General features: G+C 43.7%; 1 protein-coding gene across 1 annotated transcript in view; it reads right to left on the bottom strand.

Annotated features, from left to right (window-relative positions):
* Nucleotides 1-723: 723 nt before the first annotated feature.
* LOC138358832 (uncharacterized) overlaps nucleotides 724-19416 on the bottom strand; it is a 38918-nt gene continuing 20225 nt past the window's right edge. The window contains exon 2 of the mRNA XM_069317068.1: nucleotides 724-1093. Coding sequence (XP_069173169.1) covers nucleotides 867-1093 — 227 coding nt within the window. The 3' untranslated portion in view covers nucleotides 724-866. The remainder of the gene's footprint in view (nucleotides 1094-19416) is intronic.

Here is a 19416-nt window from a genome sequence, read left to right as displayed (position 1 = left end):
CTTCGCGGCCGAGTACTAAAAGTGTGTAAGGCTGTAGTGCCGTATCAGTGTGCAAGGCACACATCACTCTCACCATACACTAGAACAGGTTAAAAAGGTGTACTACTCATCCAACATCATCTACAGCAGAGGATGTACAAGAATGGTAACAAAAAAGAAACTTTTATTATTCTAGTTTTTATACGAAATACATGAAGCTCCATTAAAAAGAGGACTGGCAGTGATTTTTATGCTCAACCTGTACTATAACAACTACTTAGTGCAGCTATTAAATGTTTCCAGTGGCTTACCCAAATATGATGCTAGTTATCAGCAACATTTTTATTACAACCTTTTAATCTAAACAAATGACAGACTGACCCTGTAAATATATAAATGACTACAGGCTCAAAGTAACACTTGTGGAAATAAATGCGAACACATTACTCTTAAGTTATGCTAGAAATAAATTACAAAGGGGCTTTGGAAGCATCCATTATACCAATATAGCTTTACACATATGTGGAGTACTAACAAAGAGGACTATAATATGAAGACAGGGTCAACCTTTCATTTCTTTCTACATTAGTAAGGCAGGCCATTTAATGATGTGGGGAAAAAAAAAAACTTAATCCCCCCCCCCCCCTGAGTGCTCTGCACGGTCTCATATATATTAACTTTATGAATGGTTTATAAGGCTAACATAACAATAAAATGGCATAATATGTCATTTATTACAATTTCATAAATAAAACAGGATATAATAAAGAAAAAATAACATCAGGCATTCAAAATACAGTCACTAAGTGACTAACATATACAGTATTACAATTACAACCTAAATGTGTAAATTTAAAGATTTCAGATTTCACAACTGTTACACTGTATCACATTCTTACCTGAATGCATTGATCACAAAGCCACTCTGAACAGTCTGTACAAAGGCCAGTTGCCAATGCCTCGTCTGTACAAGAAGTGCAGGTAAAACTTTCTTCAGACGCACTACTTGCCCCTCGGTCCCCACTACTCTGAGCCTCACAAACAAACATATTGTCTAATATACTCTCCTGAGGGAAACCTTTTTTGCACATAGGGCAATGGATGAGGGGATCCACTGAAAGTAAAAAAAATATAAAAGGAAAAATTACATGAGTATACTGGACTAGCTTTAAGATTATAACAAAACTTTATTTACTGAAATAATGTAAATTTAAACACTGAGGCCTTCCAAATCCTTTAAAATTATTATTAAACACTGATAGTTTTTAACACTGCTGGCAAGGCAGTAATGCCAAATATCATATTAATAAACAAATTTAATCTATAACCAAATTAAAATTTTCAAGTATATTTCATTTTACATCATTATTGCACTATCATTTTAAAAATGTGAAACCTTTCATGTATCCAGCATGAAGGGAAGAGTTGGGTTAGCTTGGCCTCTAAGATAGAAAAATGTGAAATAACCAGCATTGAATGTAATGAAATGCCATTTTCTGGATGAGTCCTGAAGGCTCCCTGTAGCTATAGGACTGATATTAGCTATATTTGTCTGGGGCTTCAGTCACATGGAGTTGTCATGCCTACCAAAAACCCCAAGCCAGAACCTGGTTCCCTCAGAGAGGCAAAGGGAGAATTGGCCTATGAAAACTCCACTCTTTGAGAGTATATTCATGTTTGTCATCGACCGGAGTTAGGTACCCAGAAATGTAGGCACCCGCAAAACAGATCCCAACTGGTAGAAAATTGCAACTGGAGACCGAAACAGATGCTAAGAACTCCCCCTAAGAAAAATAAGTAAACAAGCAAATCATCATCATCAGCCTGACGCGCAGCTTGTTGGCCCCACCCCCACCAAGAGGGTGGGAGGGGGAGGCCCTGCCCTGTCTCACCGAGCAGGCTGTCTGCCCACTAGTTTGGAGACTGAGCAAATGGAAGAAAAACAGCCAACCGGAGGGAGGGAGGTTGCCAGGGAGCCTCCGGGGGCTCACCCAGAAAATGGAGTTTCATTACATTCAACGCTGGCTTTCTGAGGGAAAACCCGTCAGCTCCCTGGAACTAGCTACCCAAAGATAAGTAAAAGAGGGATTCACCCAGGAGGCGACAACCCCACACGTTGCAGGATGAAGATGGGACCGTTAGCCGCAACCGACGGCCCAAGGCCACACAAGCCCACAGAGGGCAAGGAACAGACATGAGATAACGGTCGGCCAGGACCCTTTATGACCTCCAAAACCCCCATGCCCTAATGCCAGCCCAAGACATGTTCCCAAACACAGCAGTAAACTTCCAAACATTGTGGACAGGAGAGACCACAGGCTGGCTAGACTCGATAACTCTGCGGACGACCTGAGAGACCCGAGCCCCGGAACAGGGAACGAGGGACATCGGATCAACCCAAAGCTCGTCCCCGGACTCAAAACCCGAGGCGTGCACATAACGGCATAAAGCCGCAACAGGACAGAAAATATGATGCACCCCCGGCCGTCTCAACCAAGCAGCAAAAACCTACATACCCCACCGGAAGCCCGCCGTCTCAATCTTCAAAGGCAAAGGAGGAGACAGCTGCAACCGAACAAAATGTCCACCAGGACCGAAAGAGCAGAAACCCCTGTGTCGGGGAAGAACAGGAAGCTTACCATCCCGACCCCCAGAGGCCAAAGCCAATAATAACAAAGTCTACTGAAAGCAAACGTGAACCGAAGGGGCCACTGCAAAAGTGGTATGGCGCAGAAGTGACATCCACCCAGAGCGCAAGCTGGAGTGGCTCCAACATCGCCACACGAAACAAGGCGACAGTAAACAGCATCAGAAGCTAGTCCTGAAAAAGCCACGAAAGACAAAACTACCCAATCAGACACCAAAGACAACCTATGAAAATAAAGGAAATGGCAAAAATAATGCAAGAGACTTCATACCGCTGCCGAGAAGACTGCAGATGGGACACCATAAGAGAAACCACCTGATCACCAACCAAGTGGTGATCACACACACACACACACACACACACCAGAGATACTAGACGCGAAGCACGGAAGAGTAGATTGAACCAGCAAGGTACTGTACCGGGTTGATCTGCTGGAAGAGGCGAAGCCGCAGAAAATGTCCCGGGTTCGGACACCACGCAAGCAGTGCCTGAAACCAAGGCTGGGCCGGCCACCATGGGGCTAGAAGTAGAACTCTTCCCTGGTAGGACTCCAGCCGAGCCAGAACCTGGAGAAACATCTGGACCGGGAGAAAGAAGTACAAGTACCCCCACCTCAACCAGTCCTGCTGAAAAGCATCAACCGCGATGGCCTTGCAGTCGGGGAAGGTAGGCCTGTGTAGGCCTCCCTACAGAGAAACACCATGATCACGACGACACGAACAGGCTCACCATCGGGGGCCCGAACGTCCAGCAGAGCCAACTGAAGGAGACGGCATCGACCACCCAGTCCGTGGACAGACAAATGAACCGAGACAGGCCGACTGCCAGGACGGTAGACACCCCAGATGTGAACTGCACGGAGAGCTAAACCCTGAAAACACAGCAGAAGAGCCACTCAAAACATCCAGCCCTAAAGAGCCAAGGACCAAAGAGATCCGCCACAGTTTGGGCAAGGAACTAATAGGAGCGCAGTCCGAATGGAGGAGGATCATAAAGCCTCGAGCTAGCCGATCTGTCACAGCGAAAGCCACACTGCTGCAAACACCCACACCGTGTTGTGAGCCCACCACCCCTGGGCGGGGTGTGGAGTACAGGGCACAAAACCCCAGCCGAGAGATGAGGAAGAGTCACTAATTAAACATCCATGGCATCTATAACATCCATGAACACACCGAGCGAGGAACCAGAAGGTGCCAAGGCAGCGAACCCCCGAAAAACTTGAAAAGGAAGCCGGAGACACAACAACCAACACAAGGCACCTGGAGGACAAACTCAGTGATCGCAAGAGCAGCATAAGGGACGGCCCCAAAGGAACCAGAACAAATGCTGAAGCCAAACCCGACCCAGAGAGTAAACCAGCCCAGCGAAGTTCAACTCCCGCACAGCCGCTCAAGCAATCCTTAAACGACCCGGGACACCCTCAAGAACAGCTACAGGCAGAACTGCAGCCGGAGCAAAGCCACCGGGGGGAAGACACACAGACGCTCCAAGAATCCCAAACAAGGCCCAGCCAAGTCCGAACCCGAGATAGAATCAACTGGGACTTACACCAAACTACCAGGAACCCGAACTTGGCAAGCTGAGAAAGAACAAGAACCCGGTCAAGCAGAGCTACCAACCGGCAGAGAGGCCACACCAGCCAACCATCGAGGCAGGCTGCCAGCCAGGAAAACACTAGAATGAACGATTGCAACCGATTAGTGTAAGAGGGACCAAACTCAAACAAAAACCAGACCCAACACAGAAACAGGTCTTACATGAGGCACGAGCTGAGAGCCTCCCAACCCTCGCAAGGGAAAGCGAAGAAGATGAAAACCTCCAAGGGACAAATCCGAGAACCCAAGGGCACCCGGAAACGAACCCGAGGGGGAAGCCCTATCAACCACATTTGCCGGCGGAGAAAATGCAATAGGAAGGAACGGTCGCCAAGGGACAGGAAAGTCGGAACCAAGGAGAAACAATTTTTTTTCGTTCACTGGTTATAACTGCATATCACAGAGGAACGAAGAAAATGAGCACCAATGCTAACACGGACGAAGTACAGAGAAAATTCGAAGGCTTGGGAGCTGGTCAAGCAGAGTGGGCAAGGACACCAGGTACAAAACAAGTGCCCACTAGAAAGGAAAACTAGGAACCTCAATCTGGAAACACAAGACCGAGGGACTAGACCACCACCTTGAGGTTATCTCGAGATGATTTTGGGGCTTAGTGTCCCCGCGGCCTGGTCCTCGACCCGGCCTCCTTTTTGCTACACACTCCCAGGAAGCAGCCCGTAGCAGCTGTCTAACTCCCAGGTACCTATTTACTGCTAGGTAACAGGGGCATCAGGGCAAAAGAAACATTTTGCCCATTTGTCACCGCCTCTACTGGGGATCAAACCCGGAACCTCAGGACTACGAATCCGAAGCACTGTCCACCCAGCTGTCAAGTGCTGTCAGCTGTCAGACACCCAGAAGTCCCAAGGGATCCCAAGTCCCAAGGAAGTCCCAAAGGAAACATGGTAGGATGAAAGAAGCAGGCAACCATAGGTAACCAAGAAGACAAATTAGAGTCCGGAGAATCCTGCACAAGCACGCAAAGCGGTGTAAACAGGTCCAGGTCCCTAATCAAAATGGGGCGGCACAGGGGCATTTGAGCGGGCGGCCAACCTAGCGCGTTGCAAGAACCTAAACCTACGATGCAAAGCGACAGCTGCTTGACCCCTAAGATCTTCTGAAGCAGAATGGGTAAACAGAAGGAGCGGGGAACAAGACCCGCACGATTCCGGGTAATGTGTGGCCACGTCTGTGGTAGAAAATAATAATAATAATAATAATAATAATAATAATAATAATAAAAAAAAAACATTCTGGGTCGAAGGAGCTGATGACCCAACAAGCAGTATGACTGAAGCAATACAGATGAATGTCACCCTGAGACATGGGCAACAAGCAACCTTCAAACTCGCACAAGGCGAGATGGGACTCAGAGGACATAATGAGTCACCCGAGCCCCGACGGGGGTTTCCAGGGCTAGCAGGAGAATGTATCCCTACAGGAAGCCCAGGCACTGGTGCTGCCAAAGCCGGTTAAACCTCGTCTATACTGGGCAAACTGGCCCCTGGGAAGGGAGCAACCTCGGGGACAGCGTGTAGGACCACCAAACGGAACCAAGGCATACAAAATGGGAAGCCACGCAGCCCTCCACCAGGCAGGAAAAAACTAAAAAGAAAAGAACCCTGAAAGTGCTCCACAACAACAGGCCAGAGAGAGGCATGGCCGCTGCTGTTATGCAGCTGTGCAGTGCAGCACAGTGCGCCCCAACCAGCAACAAACACTTCCTACCCAGGGCCAAATGAAAGCACGAAGACCTTAGCTGACCCCCACAAGGGCAAGGCAGAAGCCAAGCGACCGCTACCCCTACGGGAGTGGGAACCCGAAAGTCCCAGAGAAGAGAACCCTGAAACCTAAGGTAAGTACTTAAAGGGCGCCCAGGGAAGAGAACCCTAAGCGCATGCACCCCTGGTACTGTACTTGTAACTCCTGCCCAATGCTCTCACACACAGCAGGGTCAAAATCCTGAAAGGCAATCGAAGCCAGAGTAGACTTCCGCCCCAGTTGGCTTCAGTAGACAAACTGGTGGGCAGACGTCGGCTCGGTGGGGTGAGCACAAACGAGTGGCGCGTCAGGTTGATGACAATTTGCTTGTTTCCTTGTTTTTCTTAAGGGAAGTTCTTTGCCTCTGTTTCGGTCTCCGGTTGCAATTTTCTACCAGTTTGGGTTTGTTTTGGGGGTGCCTACCTTTCTGGGTACTCAACCCTGGTCGATGGCAGACATGAATATGCTCTCAAAGAGTGGAGTTTTCATAGGTCATTGCTCCCTTCACCTCTCTGAGAGAACCAGGTTCTGGCTCCTGGTTCCCGGTAGGCAGAACTCAATGTGACTGAAGCCCCAGACTAATATAGCTAATATCAGCCCAATAGCTCCAGGGAGCCGACAGGGCTTCCCTCAGAAAACTAATTCAAATTCTGCAAATGAAAATATTTATTGTATTCATAAGTAAAAAAAAAAAGGCACAAAATTTCATTCAACAATAAAACATGTCAAATTAAAATGAGAATCATATAAAGATTAATGTACTGAAGAAGAGATGTTGCACATATGCACTAGATGTCAAGAGGAATTTAAATCGAACTTCAGAACGCATAATTGTATTAGACAATATCAAAAAACAAAAAATTAATGGCAAGGTAAATTTACCAGTTTTCAGACCTATAGCACCTGTACCAGTGTAAAGACAAAACTACAAAAATGTCATGCAGTAATGCTATCTATTCTGCAATTAAGTCAGTGTTCTTTCAAAAATCATACAAAACTTATCTTCTTGACCCCTCAAATTTAGGGAGTTATTTTTAATTTAATTTGTTTTCAGGTGGACGTAATAAGATGTATTATGATAACCATCAAAGGCACACTCATCTGCTCTGAGCTGCTAAACACTACAAATGATATGGTGAAAGTAGTGATAATCAAAACAGAAATTCTAAATGTGGCAATTGTCCTTGTAATTATCTAAGTGTATGTACTGTACAGGATGAGAGCTATGATCGTGGTGTCCCGTCTTCCCAGCACTCGATCATATATATCACCAGGTGCAAATCCTCAGCAGTTTAAAGACCAACATGTGAAAATAGAAAACTGCTTAGAAAACCTCACAAACCCTGCCCCAATCATCATCTTGCTTGGAGATTTCAACTTAACAACCACTTAGGCTGGACGGTAGAATGACGGCCATGCATCATTCAGGTCGGCATTCAATCCTGACCATCCAAGTGGTTGGGCACCATTCCTTCCCCCTCTTCCATCCCTAATCCTTATCCTGACCCCTTCCAAGGGCTATATAGTCGTACTGGCATGGCACTTTCTCCTGATAATTCCCTTCCCTTCAATTGACAATGTGGTAAATGCAGTTATACCAGAGAGAATCCCGGGAAAAAGTCTAAATGAAAAGTCACACAAAAATGACCTCTTGCAGATATGTGACAATTTGCCTTAAACCAGGAAACTCCACTGAATTCACAGGAAGTCTGAAGGCTTTCTGTGGATTCAGTGGAATCTCAACAGCAAAAGAAGTGAAACCAGAGAAACCAGAACAGCCCCCCCCAAAGCCACACCCTGCCCAGTGGAAAAAATACACAGGCAAAGTTCAGGTTCCCACATAACCGATCAACCAAACACTGACTCACCCGGGGCCACCTCAACACATGCAGGTGGCAGAACTGTAGCATGAGCAAAGCTGCCAGAGGAAGGGAAAAGTGATGCCACCCGAGAGCCACGTGAAGCCCAACCAAGTCAGAACCTGAGACAGAATGAACTGTGACTTCCACCAGGTTGTTTCCTGACCCGGTGAGTCAGACAACAACCAGATCCCTGGCTAGTAGATAGGCAGACTGACAAATGAAGACAAGTCACCATGACCATAGCCAATCTAGTGAAAACATGGGTGTGATAGAATGGAAATTTCTCCACCAAACCTGTATAACCATAGTTGCAGATTGCAGTGCAATGTGGAGTATGATTGTCATTATCTCAGGTCGGAGTACCATTCATGGTGGGTGTCCCTGAATAGGTAATCATATTTGCAATTCAAATACAGTATGATGCAAGGCATAAGATGTCTAGTCGTATGATGGTACGAGGAAAGCTTATTCATATGTTGTATAGCATGGGTGAATCTCCACCATTTTGTTTAGTGTTGGTGAAGGCAAAAGGTGGCTGGTTGACCTGAAGTCAGGTCCTCTTGTCCTCTCTTAGGTGGGCTGGGAAAGATGCTATCTTCATATTCCCAATGACATTATGAGAACCTATGGTCAGGCCAATCAGATGTTGAGCTAGGGTAGAAGCTATATTTTGAATCGTGTATCAGTGAAAACGAACCAGTACTGGCCAGCACACAAAGACTCACTCCTTGGAAACTGAATTAGTTGGATGTGCACTCCTCCCAACACAGATCAACATAGCTGGCAGTCCCAGGTACGTATTAGAAATGGCAATAGCAAGGGTAGCCGTGGCTTAAGTCGGCACATAATTCCCTTATGCAGAGCTGCAATTCACAAACACATCAACTCCTTCATTGACTCCTGCTGTGGTACCAAAGTCAAGCAGCAAAGATTGCATAGAGCTCTGTATCTGGATGAGGTTGTAGGAGTTCTTCTCCCCAAACCTGGCCAGGGGCCAGGCTTGACTTATAAAAGCTTGGTCCAACAGGCTGCTGCTTGGGGCGGCCCACAGGCCAACATATCCACCACAGCCCGGTTGGTCCGGCACTTCTTGAAGAAAACTATCTAATTTTCTCCTGAAGATGTCCACGGTTGTTCTGGCAATATTTCTTATACTCGCTGGGAGTATGTTGAACAACCATGGATCTCTGATGTTTATACAGTGTTCTCTGATGATGCCTATTCTGTTCTATTCTGCATTTTCTTCCATATCATTCACTCAAGTATGTTGTTATTTTACTGTGTAGATTTGAGACCTGGCACTCCAGTATTTTCCATATGTATATAGTGGAACCTCAGTTTTTGAATGCACCGCTTCTCAAATTTTTCGGATCTCAAGCTCAATTTCTTCTAAAAATTCCACTCGGTATTCGAGGTTGGCCTCAGTGCTAGAGTTTGTTGATACATGTATGGGCCGACCGATCACGTGGCGTGCTTCAGTTTACCAGTGTCTCCCGCCTAGTGACGACCACACTTGAGTTCTTCATGAAGAATTTCATTGGTTTTGTGCTTTTTTGGTTTCTGAACATAAAAGTTCTTATTTTATATCATGCCATGGATTTCAAGAAAGTCAGTGGTAAAGTTCAACCTAAAAAAATAGTTGTAAGGATGACAATATAGGAAAAACAAGAGATCATTCAAAGTGAGACAATGTGATGTCTCGCTACAGACAAGTGTTAAAATGTAGGGAAAAACAAGTGTACTGCATAGACAGATTCTTCGTAAGACAAGCAAGCAGTGAGCCACAACCAACAACCAGGTCCTAGTAGCAGGTAAACGGCCTGCAAAACGTACGAGAGAGTACCCCAGAAATGTCATCACTGCTGTTATAATGGAAGAGGACTCCCCTTCCAAACACTAACACCTCTCCTCCTTCCTTGCTCACCATCTTCCATAAGCCAACAAGAGTCCTCAATAAAGGTAAAATATATTTGTACATACTGTACTACAAAATACAAGCAGTAGTATGTATAAAATGTATTTTTAAGTTAATATTTTTGGGGTGTGGAACAGATTAATTCAGTTTACATTATTTCTCATGGGAAATTAGTTTTGGCTTTCGAACCGTCTCTGGGAACAGATTAAATTTGAAAACGAAGGTACCACTGAACAGTACAGTACCTGTATGTGACATCTATCTTGACTCCTTTCTAGGGAATACATTTGGAGAGCTTTGAGACGATCTCAATAATTTAAGTGCTTTATTGTGTCTACATATGTCGAAAATGTTCTTTGTATTTCTTCTATTTCAGCAATCTCTCTCTCTCTGAAGGGATAAGTGAGTATCGAGCAACACTCAAGACAGACAGCACAAGTGATTTAAATAGTACTGTACATCCATTGTGATGGGATCCCTGGATTTGAAGGTTCTCGTAATCCATCCTATTATTTTTCTAGTTGACACAATATTTGCTTGATTATGCTCCCTAAATGTTAGGTTATCAGACATCATTATTCCTACAGTGGGCAGATTTGATGTACAGTACCCTGTACAGTATTTTGTTTAAGGTCCTCAATTTTACCGTACATGCACACCTAAAATTTGTTACTGTTAAACATAACGTTATTTACTGCTGCCTTAACTACTGCACTGTGCCACCCGACCTGACACGGGCTATGAGTGGTGCGCCACCAGACTTGTAAGCGATGTTAGGATATGGCAAGATTCAAAACGAATGCGCAGGAGTTTGAGTACAAAATTGACACCCAAGACCTCCAGTGAGCAGCAGCCATCTTGAAAGAAATTCTCAGCCCACCTCAGGGCTGCAGGTTAGCTCAATTCTGAGTGATCTGGCGCATGTGCCTCCGACTTCCAATCCCCTGTCGGACACGGTGTCGAAAGATCGCTCTCTGATGATGAAATTCAGACCTTATGGTTTGAAGAAGATAAGGGTGACTATTTCCTGTTCATCTTGTCCTCTCCAATACTTTGGCGAAACTGGCCGTACACTGAATGACAGGCTTAAAGAACACAAGAGAAGTGTTATGTCTGCAGACCCTAACAATGCTCTCTTCTGCCATGTGAGGGATTCTAATCATCCCATTGATTGGTCTTCCTCCAAAATAATCTTTCCTGCCTCTACTCTACACAGACGCCGTCTTGTAGAATCGGCTCTTATTAACAATGTACCCAACATGAACTTGAGTCCTGGCTTTGTTGCTGTGGACTCTTCCCTTTCACAGTATATACTCAAATGCTCTAATCTTTCTAACAAACGTGACTTAACATAAGCTTTCCCCCTTCCATTTCTTTCTTTCTCTTTCCCTTTCTTTCTCTCTTCTCCCTTTTTCTGTTCATTGTCTTCTACGCTCCCTTGCTATCCTCTTCTTATTCCTATTACCATCTCCTTCGGTGGTTATAATAGGAGCTGCCTCGTATGGGCCAATAGGCCTGCTGCTGTTCTCATTACTACTATCCCCTACACCTGACTTTCCTCCTCAGCTCTCTCTTGCCTATTTAATGCCTGTCCCTACCTGTCCTCATCACAATCGACTTGAGAATGGTCCAGGACGGACCGAAACGTCGTCGTCCCTTCAATTTCTAGTGTGTGGTCTGGTCAACATACTTCAGCCACGTTATTGTGACTCATCGCCTGCATAAGGGTAGTGATATTGTTGAAGCAAGGAGGCACGATAAAGACCTAACACATGTCAGATACAAGAGATACAGCACGGATGAGGACGATACAGTGAGTGTATCCAGTACAGGGTCAGTGCCAGGCATGCTGCAGCACTCAGAGAACACTGTATAAACATCAGAGGTCCATGGTTGTTCAACATCCTCCCAGCGAGTATAAGAAATATTGCCAGAACAACCATGGACATCTTTAAGAGAAAACTAGATAATTTTCTCCAAGGAGTGCCGGACTAACTGGGCAGTGGTGGGCCTGCGGGCCGCTCCAAGCAACAGCCTAGTAGACTAAGCTCTCTCAAGTCAAGCCTGGCCTCGGGCTGGGCTTGGGGAGAACAACAACTCCCAGAACCCCATCAAGCAGGTATCAAGCCTCCCAGGCCATCGCCCTCACCATTAGTATCACCACCCGTGTCATCTACAATTTTTGAAGAAAGTGCTACTATAGATGAATCATTTCTGGGTTCAGTGATGCTGCTTCTGATTCAAGTATAGTAGCACAGATGAAACAAGTAATAGCAGCTTCCATGGTGGTTTTACTATGCCAGTGGTGATGGTGCCAGTACAGGAACACAGGTGAATTTGCGATGAAGGACTGTGATAATTTTGTACCAGAAACTACAATTTGATGATACTGTACTGTACTGATGTAGGTGTTGCACCCACTTTCTCATATACAGGTGAAGATACAAGTGAAATTGTATATTTTATGGCTTATTTTGATGAGCCATTCATGCAACATCTCGTAGATGAAACCAACAAGTATGCATTGCAACTGCAACTTATTGCAGGTGGCTTATTACCTGTTTTATGTATGATACACTGGAAGGATACCACTGTGGCGGAATTGTATGTGTTCTTAGCTCTGTGTCTGCTTATGAAACATTCTGTGAAACACGTAAAAGAGGACTATTGGAACAAAGATAGCGCTGTTCCAAGCCCAGTGTTCAACAAGTTCATGTTATGAGGCAGGGTTCTGATATTTCTATGGTGCCTACACTTTGAAAACATTGCAAATGTTAGTCAAAATTATTGACTGGAAAGTGTGAAAAGTGTTCAGTGATATCAGACAAAAATTTGGTGATTACTTTGTACCAGGACAGAATTTTGTCATTGATTTTTTCCTAGAGGGAGCCAGTCGGCCGAGCGGACAGCACACTGGACTTGTGATCCTGTGATCCTGTGGTCCTGGGTTCGATTCCAGGTGCCGGCAAGAAACAATGGGCAGTTTCTTTCACCCTATGCCCCTGTTACCTAGCAGTAAAATAAGTACCTGGGTGTTAGTCAGCTGTCACGGGCTGCTTCCTGGGGGTGGAGGCCTGGTCGAGGACCGGGCCGCGGGGACACTAAAAAAGCCCCGAAATCATCTCAAGATAACCTCAAGGTAGATCTTTTCAAGACCACCTTACACTTCACAAGCTTGGCAACATACTACCTACAGGAACTAAAGCCAAGGGTGTGAGTGCATTGTTTGTAAGCACACAGAACGAAGAAACAGGAAGCAAAAATCTGTGTGTACCTGGTGCATTGAGTCCAAAGTCGCACTGTATATCACGGACGGCTTCTTTGATTATCACTCGCTTCCGAAGTACTGTACTGAGTGTGTAATACGGTGTATGGCTGTGTAGTGTGTGCGAGTGTAGTGTAAATAAATTTAATATTGAACAAGTAATATTGACAATAAACAGTTTTTGTGGGCACATTAGTGACACATGTATCACAGTTCCTTGGAACATTATGAACATTTTACTGTGTACATACCTGTATTGTAAACACAAATGTGTATCAGATAGGATAAAAAAAAAAAAATTAGAAGGCATTGAAAATACATTTAAAAAATTTATGAAAATATATTTGTGGCAACTCGCAAGTCTTGAATTGCCTGTGCGACCACCTCTGGGAGCTTCCTGCACGGGTGAACACGTACGTATCGGTAAAGTCACATCGCATCTTCTCCGTGTTGCCACAGCCAAAGTAGTTTTCTATATTTTTGTTTGCACGTACATGTTTAGGGAAGAGATTTTAACAATACAGTATACAATACTTTACAAAAATTGGGGATGGGAGGAGGGGGGGGGGGAGGAACACTTCAACTTCCACGCACCATCAGAATTTCACAATAAAAGCCACACAGCAGAGGTTAAGGTGGTCTTAGGTACAGGGAATGACTCAAAACTCCCAGAGGTACGTAGGGCTCACAACCTGTGCCTCAGGACTCCAGTAAACAGTTGCCATCTTGACAAAAATCATCTGCATCCCTCGTGGTTGTCAGAGCCTCAGTACTGAGAGTGACCAAGGCAAGTACATACAGCAGATATTCACAGCACCATTGTGCAGCTATCGGCCACAGCACCACTTAATAATAATGAATAAATACTGTAACTGCAATTATTTTGTGATGATAATGTCATAGATGATCCCAATTGTGATAAAGACAGATATCATTGAACACAATGCTAGTTATGATGTTCACAGCATGAGGCAGCCAGTGTAAGGCAGATTGATGCACTCAGACATTGTTTCGCACATCTGCGCACCTTTCAAACATCCTTACAATTGAACCATGTGGAAATGGATTCATATTCAGGATTTTGTGGCAAGAATGCGATAATAGCATTTCTATGGCTAATCTTAGCAATGTGCAAAGTTTATTGGGAGCATTTTCTTTTATCAGGTGACATTTGGTGGCATCGTCTGCTCATATCATGTAGCTCTCTGATGTGTTTTGATGTCATCATCACATCAACCAGAACTGCTTACTGGTTCATTATGATGAATAAAAATGTTTAGAGATATAAATATGATGTGCGTATACAGTGCAATAACAGCAAAAACTATGTTTATTGTTTAAAGAATATAATATTTGAACTCATATTACCATGTGACATGAATACTGTATAACTGTGAGTACAATACTCTACACGTTCTGTGATACAAATACTGTAATATTATCGACAGCCCAATGCATCATTATACTTGAAAGACCATGGTAAAAACATTTTAACACTTTCGCGCTCTCCGCAAAGGTCACTCAGCCAACCGAATGTGCGTGCTGCGTTTTTATCGCTTAAGCGTAAAAACAAAAATGTGTATACTCTTTTTACTCTTCTGACCTTAGTTCTCATGCTACGTATTTCATTTTGGTACCAACGTGTTCGCAATAAAATTCTCTAGAAGAACATCAGTAAAAAAAGTCACGAAACGTATAGGGATACCAGCACCAAATAAATAACTACGAAGATGACTCGCCGTGAGCGCCCATCAGCAACAAAATGTTTTTACTCTTGGGATTGTAATCACCTCCACACTTGTTCTACAGCGTTAATTTTGGTATCAATGGACTCGCAATGAAATTCCCAACACGGTGATATGAATATAAGCGTAGAACAATGATTGCGGCCCGCCCGCAAGAGTGTGGGAAGTGGTGAAATTGTTACCCGGTATCGGTGACGGGACGACGCACGGCGCTTTGAAAGTTTATACTTATTTCACTCTCATGACATTAATTCTCTATGTACGTCATTCATTTTTGGGTCAATGTGTTCGCAATAGAATGTTCTATGTGCCCATAGGTAAAAAATATCAACAAAGCGTAAGTTAGAATAGCGCCAAATATAAAACAACGCTGGAACATATCAGTGAGCGCCAAACACACACGAAATGTTTTTACTTTTGTAATGTTTGTCAAGTTTATACTTGTTGCACACAGTTATTTTTGGTTGTATATTGATCGGAATAAAATTCCCTAAACAGACATATGCATATAATACATGATATGGGGGAAGCATTACCAGTATAAACGGCTAAAGTCACCCACCTGGTTGATACCTGGTTGATGGGGTTCTGGGAGTTCTTCTACTCCCCAAGCCCGGCCCGAGGCCAGGCTCGACTTGTGAGAGTTTGGTCCACCAGGCTGTTGCTTGGAGCGGCCCGCAGGCCCACATACCCACCACAGCCCGGTTGGTCCGGCACTCCTTGGAGGAATAAATCTAGTTTCCTCTTGAAAATGTCCACGGTTGTTCCGGCAATATTTCTTATGCTTGCTGGGAGGACGTTGAACAACCGCGGACCTCTGATGTTTATACAGTGTTCTCTGATTGTGCCTATGGCACCTCTGCTCTTCATTGGTTCTATTCTACATTTTCTTCCATGTCGTTCACTCCAGTACGTTGTTATTTTACTGTGTAGATTTGGTACTTGGCCCTCCAGTATCTTCCAGGTGTATATTATTTGATATCTCTCTCGTTTTCTTTCTAGTGAGTACATTTGGAGGGCTTTGAGACGATCCCAATAATTTAGGTGCTTTATTGCGTCTATGCGTGCCGTATATGTTCTCTGTATTCCCTCTATTTCAGCAATCTCTCCTGCTTTGAAGGGGGAAGTGAGTACTGAGCAGTACTCAAGACGGGACAACACAAGTGCCTTGAAGAGTACAACCATTGTGATGGGATCCCTGGATTTGAAAGTTCTCGTAATCCATCCTATCATTTTTCTGGCTGTAGCAATATTTGCTTGGTTATGCTCCTTAAACGTTAGGTCGTCCGACATTATTATTCCCAAATCCTTTACATGCTGTTTTCCTACTATGGGTACATTTGATTGTGTTTTGTACTCTGTATTATGTTTAAGGTCCTCATTTTTACCGTACCTGAGTACCTGGAATTTATCACTGTTAAACATCATGTTATTTTCTGATGCCCAGTCAAAAACTTTATTAATATCAGCTTGAAGTTTTTCAATGTCCTCAGCCGAGGTAATTTTCATACTGATTTTTGTGTCATCTGCAAAGGATGATACGAAGCTGTGACTTGTATTTTTGTCTATATCTGATATGAGAATAAGGAAAAGCAGTGGTGCAAGGACTGTACCCTGAGGTACAGAGCTTTTCACTGCACTTGGACTAGATTTTATATGGTTGACAGTTACTCGCCGAGTCCTGTTTGACAGAAAACTGAGTATCCAGCGTCCTACTTTACCGGTTATTCCCATTGACTTCATTTTGTGTGCTATCACGCCATGGTCACATTTATCGAAGGCCTTTGCAAAGTCCGTGTATATCACATCAGCATTCTGTTTCTCTTCTAATGCCTCAGTGACTTTGTCGTAGTGCTCAAGTAGCTGTGAGAGGCACGATCTTCCCGCTCGAAATCCATGTTGGCCTGGGTTATGAAGGTCATTGGTCTCCATGAAATTGGTGACCTGACTCCTAATCACTCTCTCAAATACTTTTATGATGTGCGATGTTAGTGCAACTGGTCTATAATTTTTTGCCAATGCTTTGCTCCCTCCCTTGTGTAGAGGGGCTATGTCTGCTACTTTAAGTGCATCTGGTATCTCCCCCGTGTCCAAGCTCTTCCTCCACACTATACTGAGTGCCTGTGCTACCGGCACTTTGCATTTCTTTATAAATATTGAATTCCATGAGTCTGGACCTGGGGCCGAGTGCATGGGCATGTTTTCAATTTCTTTTTCAAAATTTAGTGCGCTCGTGTTTATATCAGTTATATTTACCGGGGTTTGAATATCCCGCATAAAGAAAATGTCTGGATCTTCCACCTTCATGTTGTTTATTGGAGTGCTAAACATGTCCTCATACTGCTTTTTTAGGATTTCACTAATTTCTTTGTCATCCTTTGTGTATGAACCTTCACTTGTACGAATAGGTCCAATACTGGCAGTGGTTTTTGCTTTTGATTTCGCATATGAGAAGAAATATTTTGGATTTTTCTTTATTTCCTGAATTGCTTTCTGTTCTAACTGCCTTTCTTCAGTTTCATATGAGTGTTTCAATTTCCGCTCGATTTCTTCAATCTCCCTATTTAAATTATTCCTTCTTTGACGGGAAATTCGTGTCTGCATAAGCAGTTCCGTTATTTTTTTCCTGCGTTTATAGTGTCGTCTGCGTTCTCTTTCTACGTTAGATCTCTTTCTGGCTTTCCTCAAAGGAACATGTTTCAGACAGACTTGATACGCTTCTGAAGTAAGTTTTTCTATTCCTTCTGTAGGACTTGTATTATTTAGAACAGTTCCCCATGGAATGTTTGTAAGTTCCCTGTTTATTATCTCCCAGTCTATCCTTTTATTATTAAAATTGAATTTACTGAATAGCCCCTCTCGCTTTATCAACGTTTTAGGTCTATTCTGAGTATTGATGGTCGTTTGCACTTCAATGAGTTTGTGATCTGAGTATGTGGTATCTGATATCGTAATGTCTCTGATAATGTCTTCATTGTTCGTAAAGACCAGATCTAGAATATTTTCATTTCTCGTTAGCTCCGATATCTGCTGATTGAGTGAAAATTTGTCACAGAATCTAAATAGTTCTCTAATCTGTGGTTGGTTAGGTCCTGATAGATTTCCTGGTATAATATTATTGTTTGCTATTTTCCACCTGAGACTAGGCAAGTTGAAGTCACCTAGGAAAATAATATCAGGTATCGGGTTCTCCAAATTATCAAGGCTATTCTCTATTTTGCTTATCTGTTCTGTGAATTCCTCAGCCGTTGCATCTGGCGGTTTGTATATTAGTATAATCACTAAATTTATTTTCTCTATTTTTAATCCCAGTACCTCTACCACCTCATTTGTAACGTTTAGGAGCTCCGAGCATACAAGGTCTTCCCTAATATACAGACCCACTCCTCCATGTGACCTAATTTTCCTATCACACCTGTATAGGTTATATCCTGGAATCCAGATCTCACTGTCCAACAATTCCCCTGCATGGGTTTCTGTGAAAGCTCCAAATACTGCATTTGACTCCGTGAGGAGGCCATTTATGAACTGTACTTTGTTGTTTGTTCTTGTTTTCAGTCCTTGTATGTTGGCAAAGATGAATGAGGTTACTCTATTAGTGATAGTTTGAATGGGAGACTTTTTCGGCACGTCCATTAATCGTGGACATAATGAGTTTGTTCTGACCAGTACTGATTGTTGTAGGGCAGTTTTCTGTCGTAGTTGTAGTTCCCTTTCGGTGGGTAATTGTATCTGTAATTCTGGAATGCCAGTGGATCTGGCATCCAGTTCCATACACTCTCCATGCTGCTCCTTTTGAATTCTCTGCCAGTCTGGTATAAAAAATTTATAGAGTTTCCTCCAAATTCATTATCCTGCTTGCCACTCTTTATGTAGCGTTCCGTGCCTTTCACGTGAAAGTGTGGGCAGCTAAGGTCATAGCATTTTCTGTCCTCCAGTGAGGTTTGGCACATGTCAGGATGGAAAAACCTACATATTGATCCAAATCGACACTCGCCTTTCCTAAGCATATTTAAACATTTTTTGGGATGTTGGTAACTGCATTCTAATCCTTTCTTATTACCAGCATATCTATGTCTGCATATGCCCTTTGCATAAAATTTGCATAAGTCTGTCCTTCTGTTCTGAATTGCTCTATCGAGAACCGTCGTGGTGTCTGTACCGATCGAGCTGTCAGGTACACTTTCTAGTTTAATGTCATCTACATCCAGGCCTACTGAGTCAGAGTTTGCAACTTCCTGAGTTTCAGCCTCAGTTTCATCCCTGACTATAGCCTCCGCCCCTTGTATATTAGAATTGTTGTTCCTTTCCCACTCCTTCTGGATGGCTGGTAGGCTTCCAATGAATGATGTTTTCCGTTCATGCGTCATGTTATCTAGAAGGTTTTTTAGGATATTCCAAGCTGGCAGGTCATTTTTACACACCCAGAGCAAGTGGCCATCTCTCAGTGCCGTAGTGTTACTCACTCCTGTACAAGCCGAATGGAATCTAGTCTTACAGATATAACATTCAATTCCCGTTACCTTCGTCTTTAAGAAGTTGTTACAGTGGCCACAAATTTGTTTATTTACTCCCATATTGCCTTGTTTTGTTGTATATATCTATATATTTATAATATTATATGTATATTGTATATTTGTAACAATA

The sequence above is a fragment of the Procambarus clarkii genome, chromosome 86 (genome assembly GCF_040958095.1).
Source record: "Procambarus clarkii isolate CNS0578487 chromosome 86, FALCON_Pclarkii_2.0, whole genome shotgun sequence".
Classification (NCBI taxonomy): domain Eukaryota; kingdom Metazoa; phylum Arthropoda; class Malacostraca; order Decapoda; family Cambaridae; genus Procambarus; species Procambarus clarkii.
The sequence above is the reverse complement of the archived record's forward strand: the minus strand, read 5'-3'. Positions and strand labels throughout refer to the sequence as shown.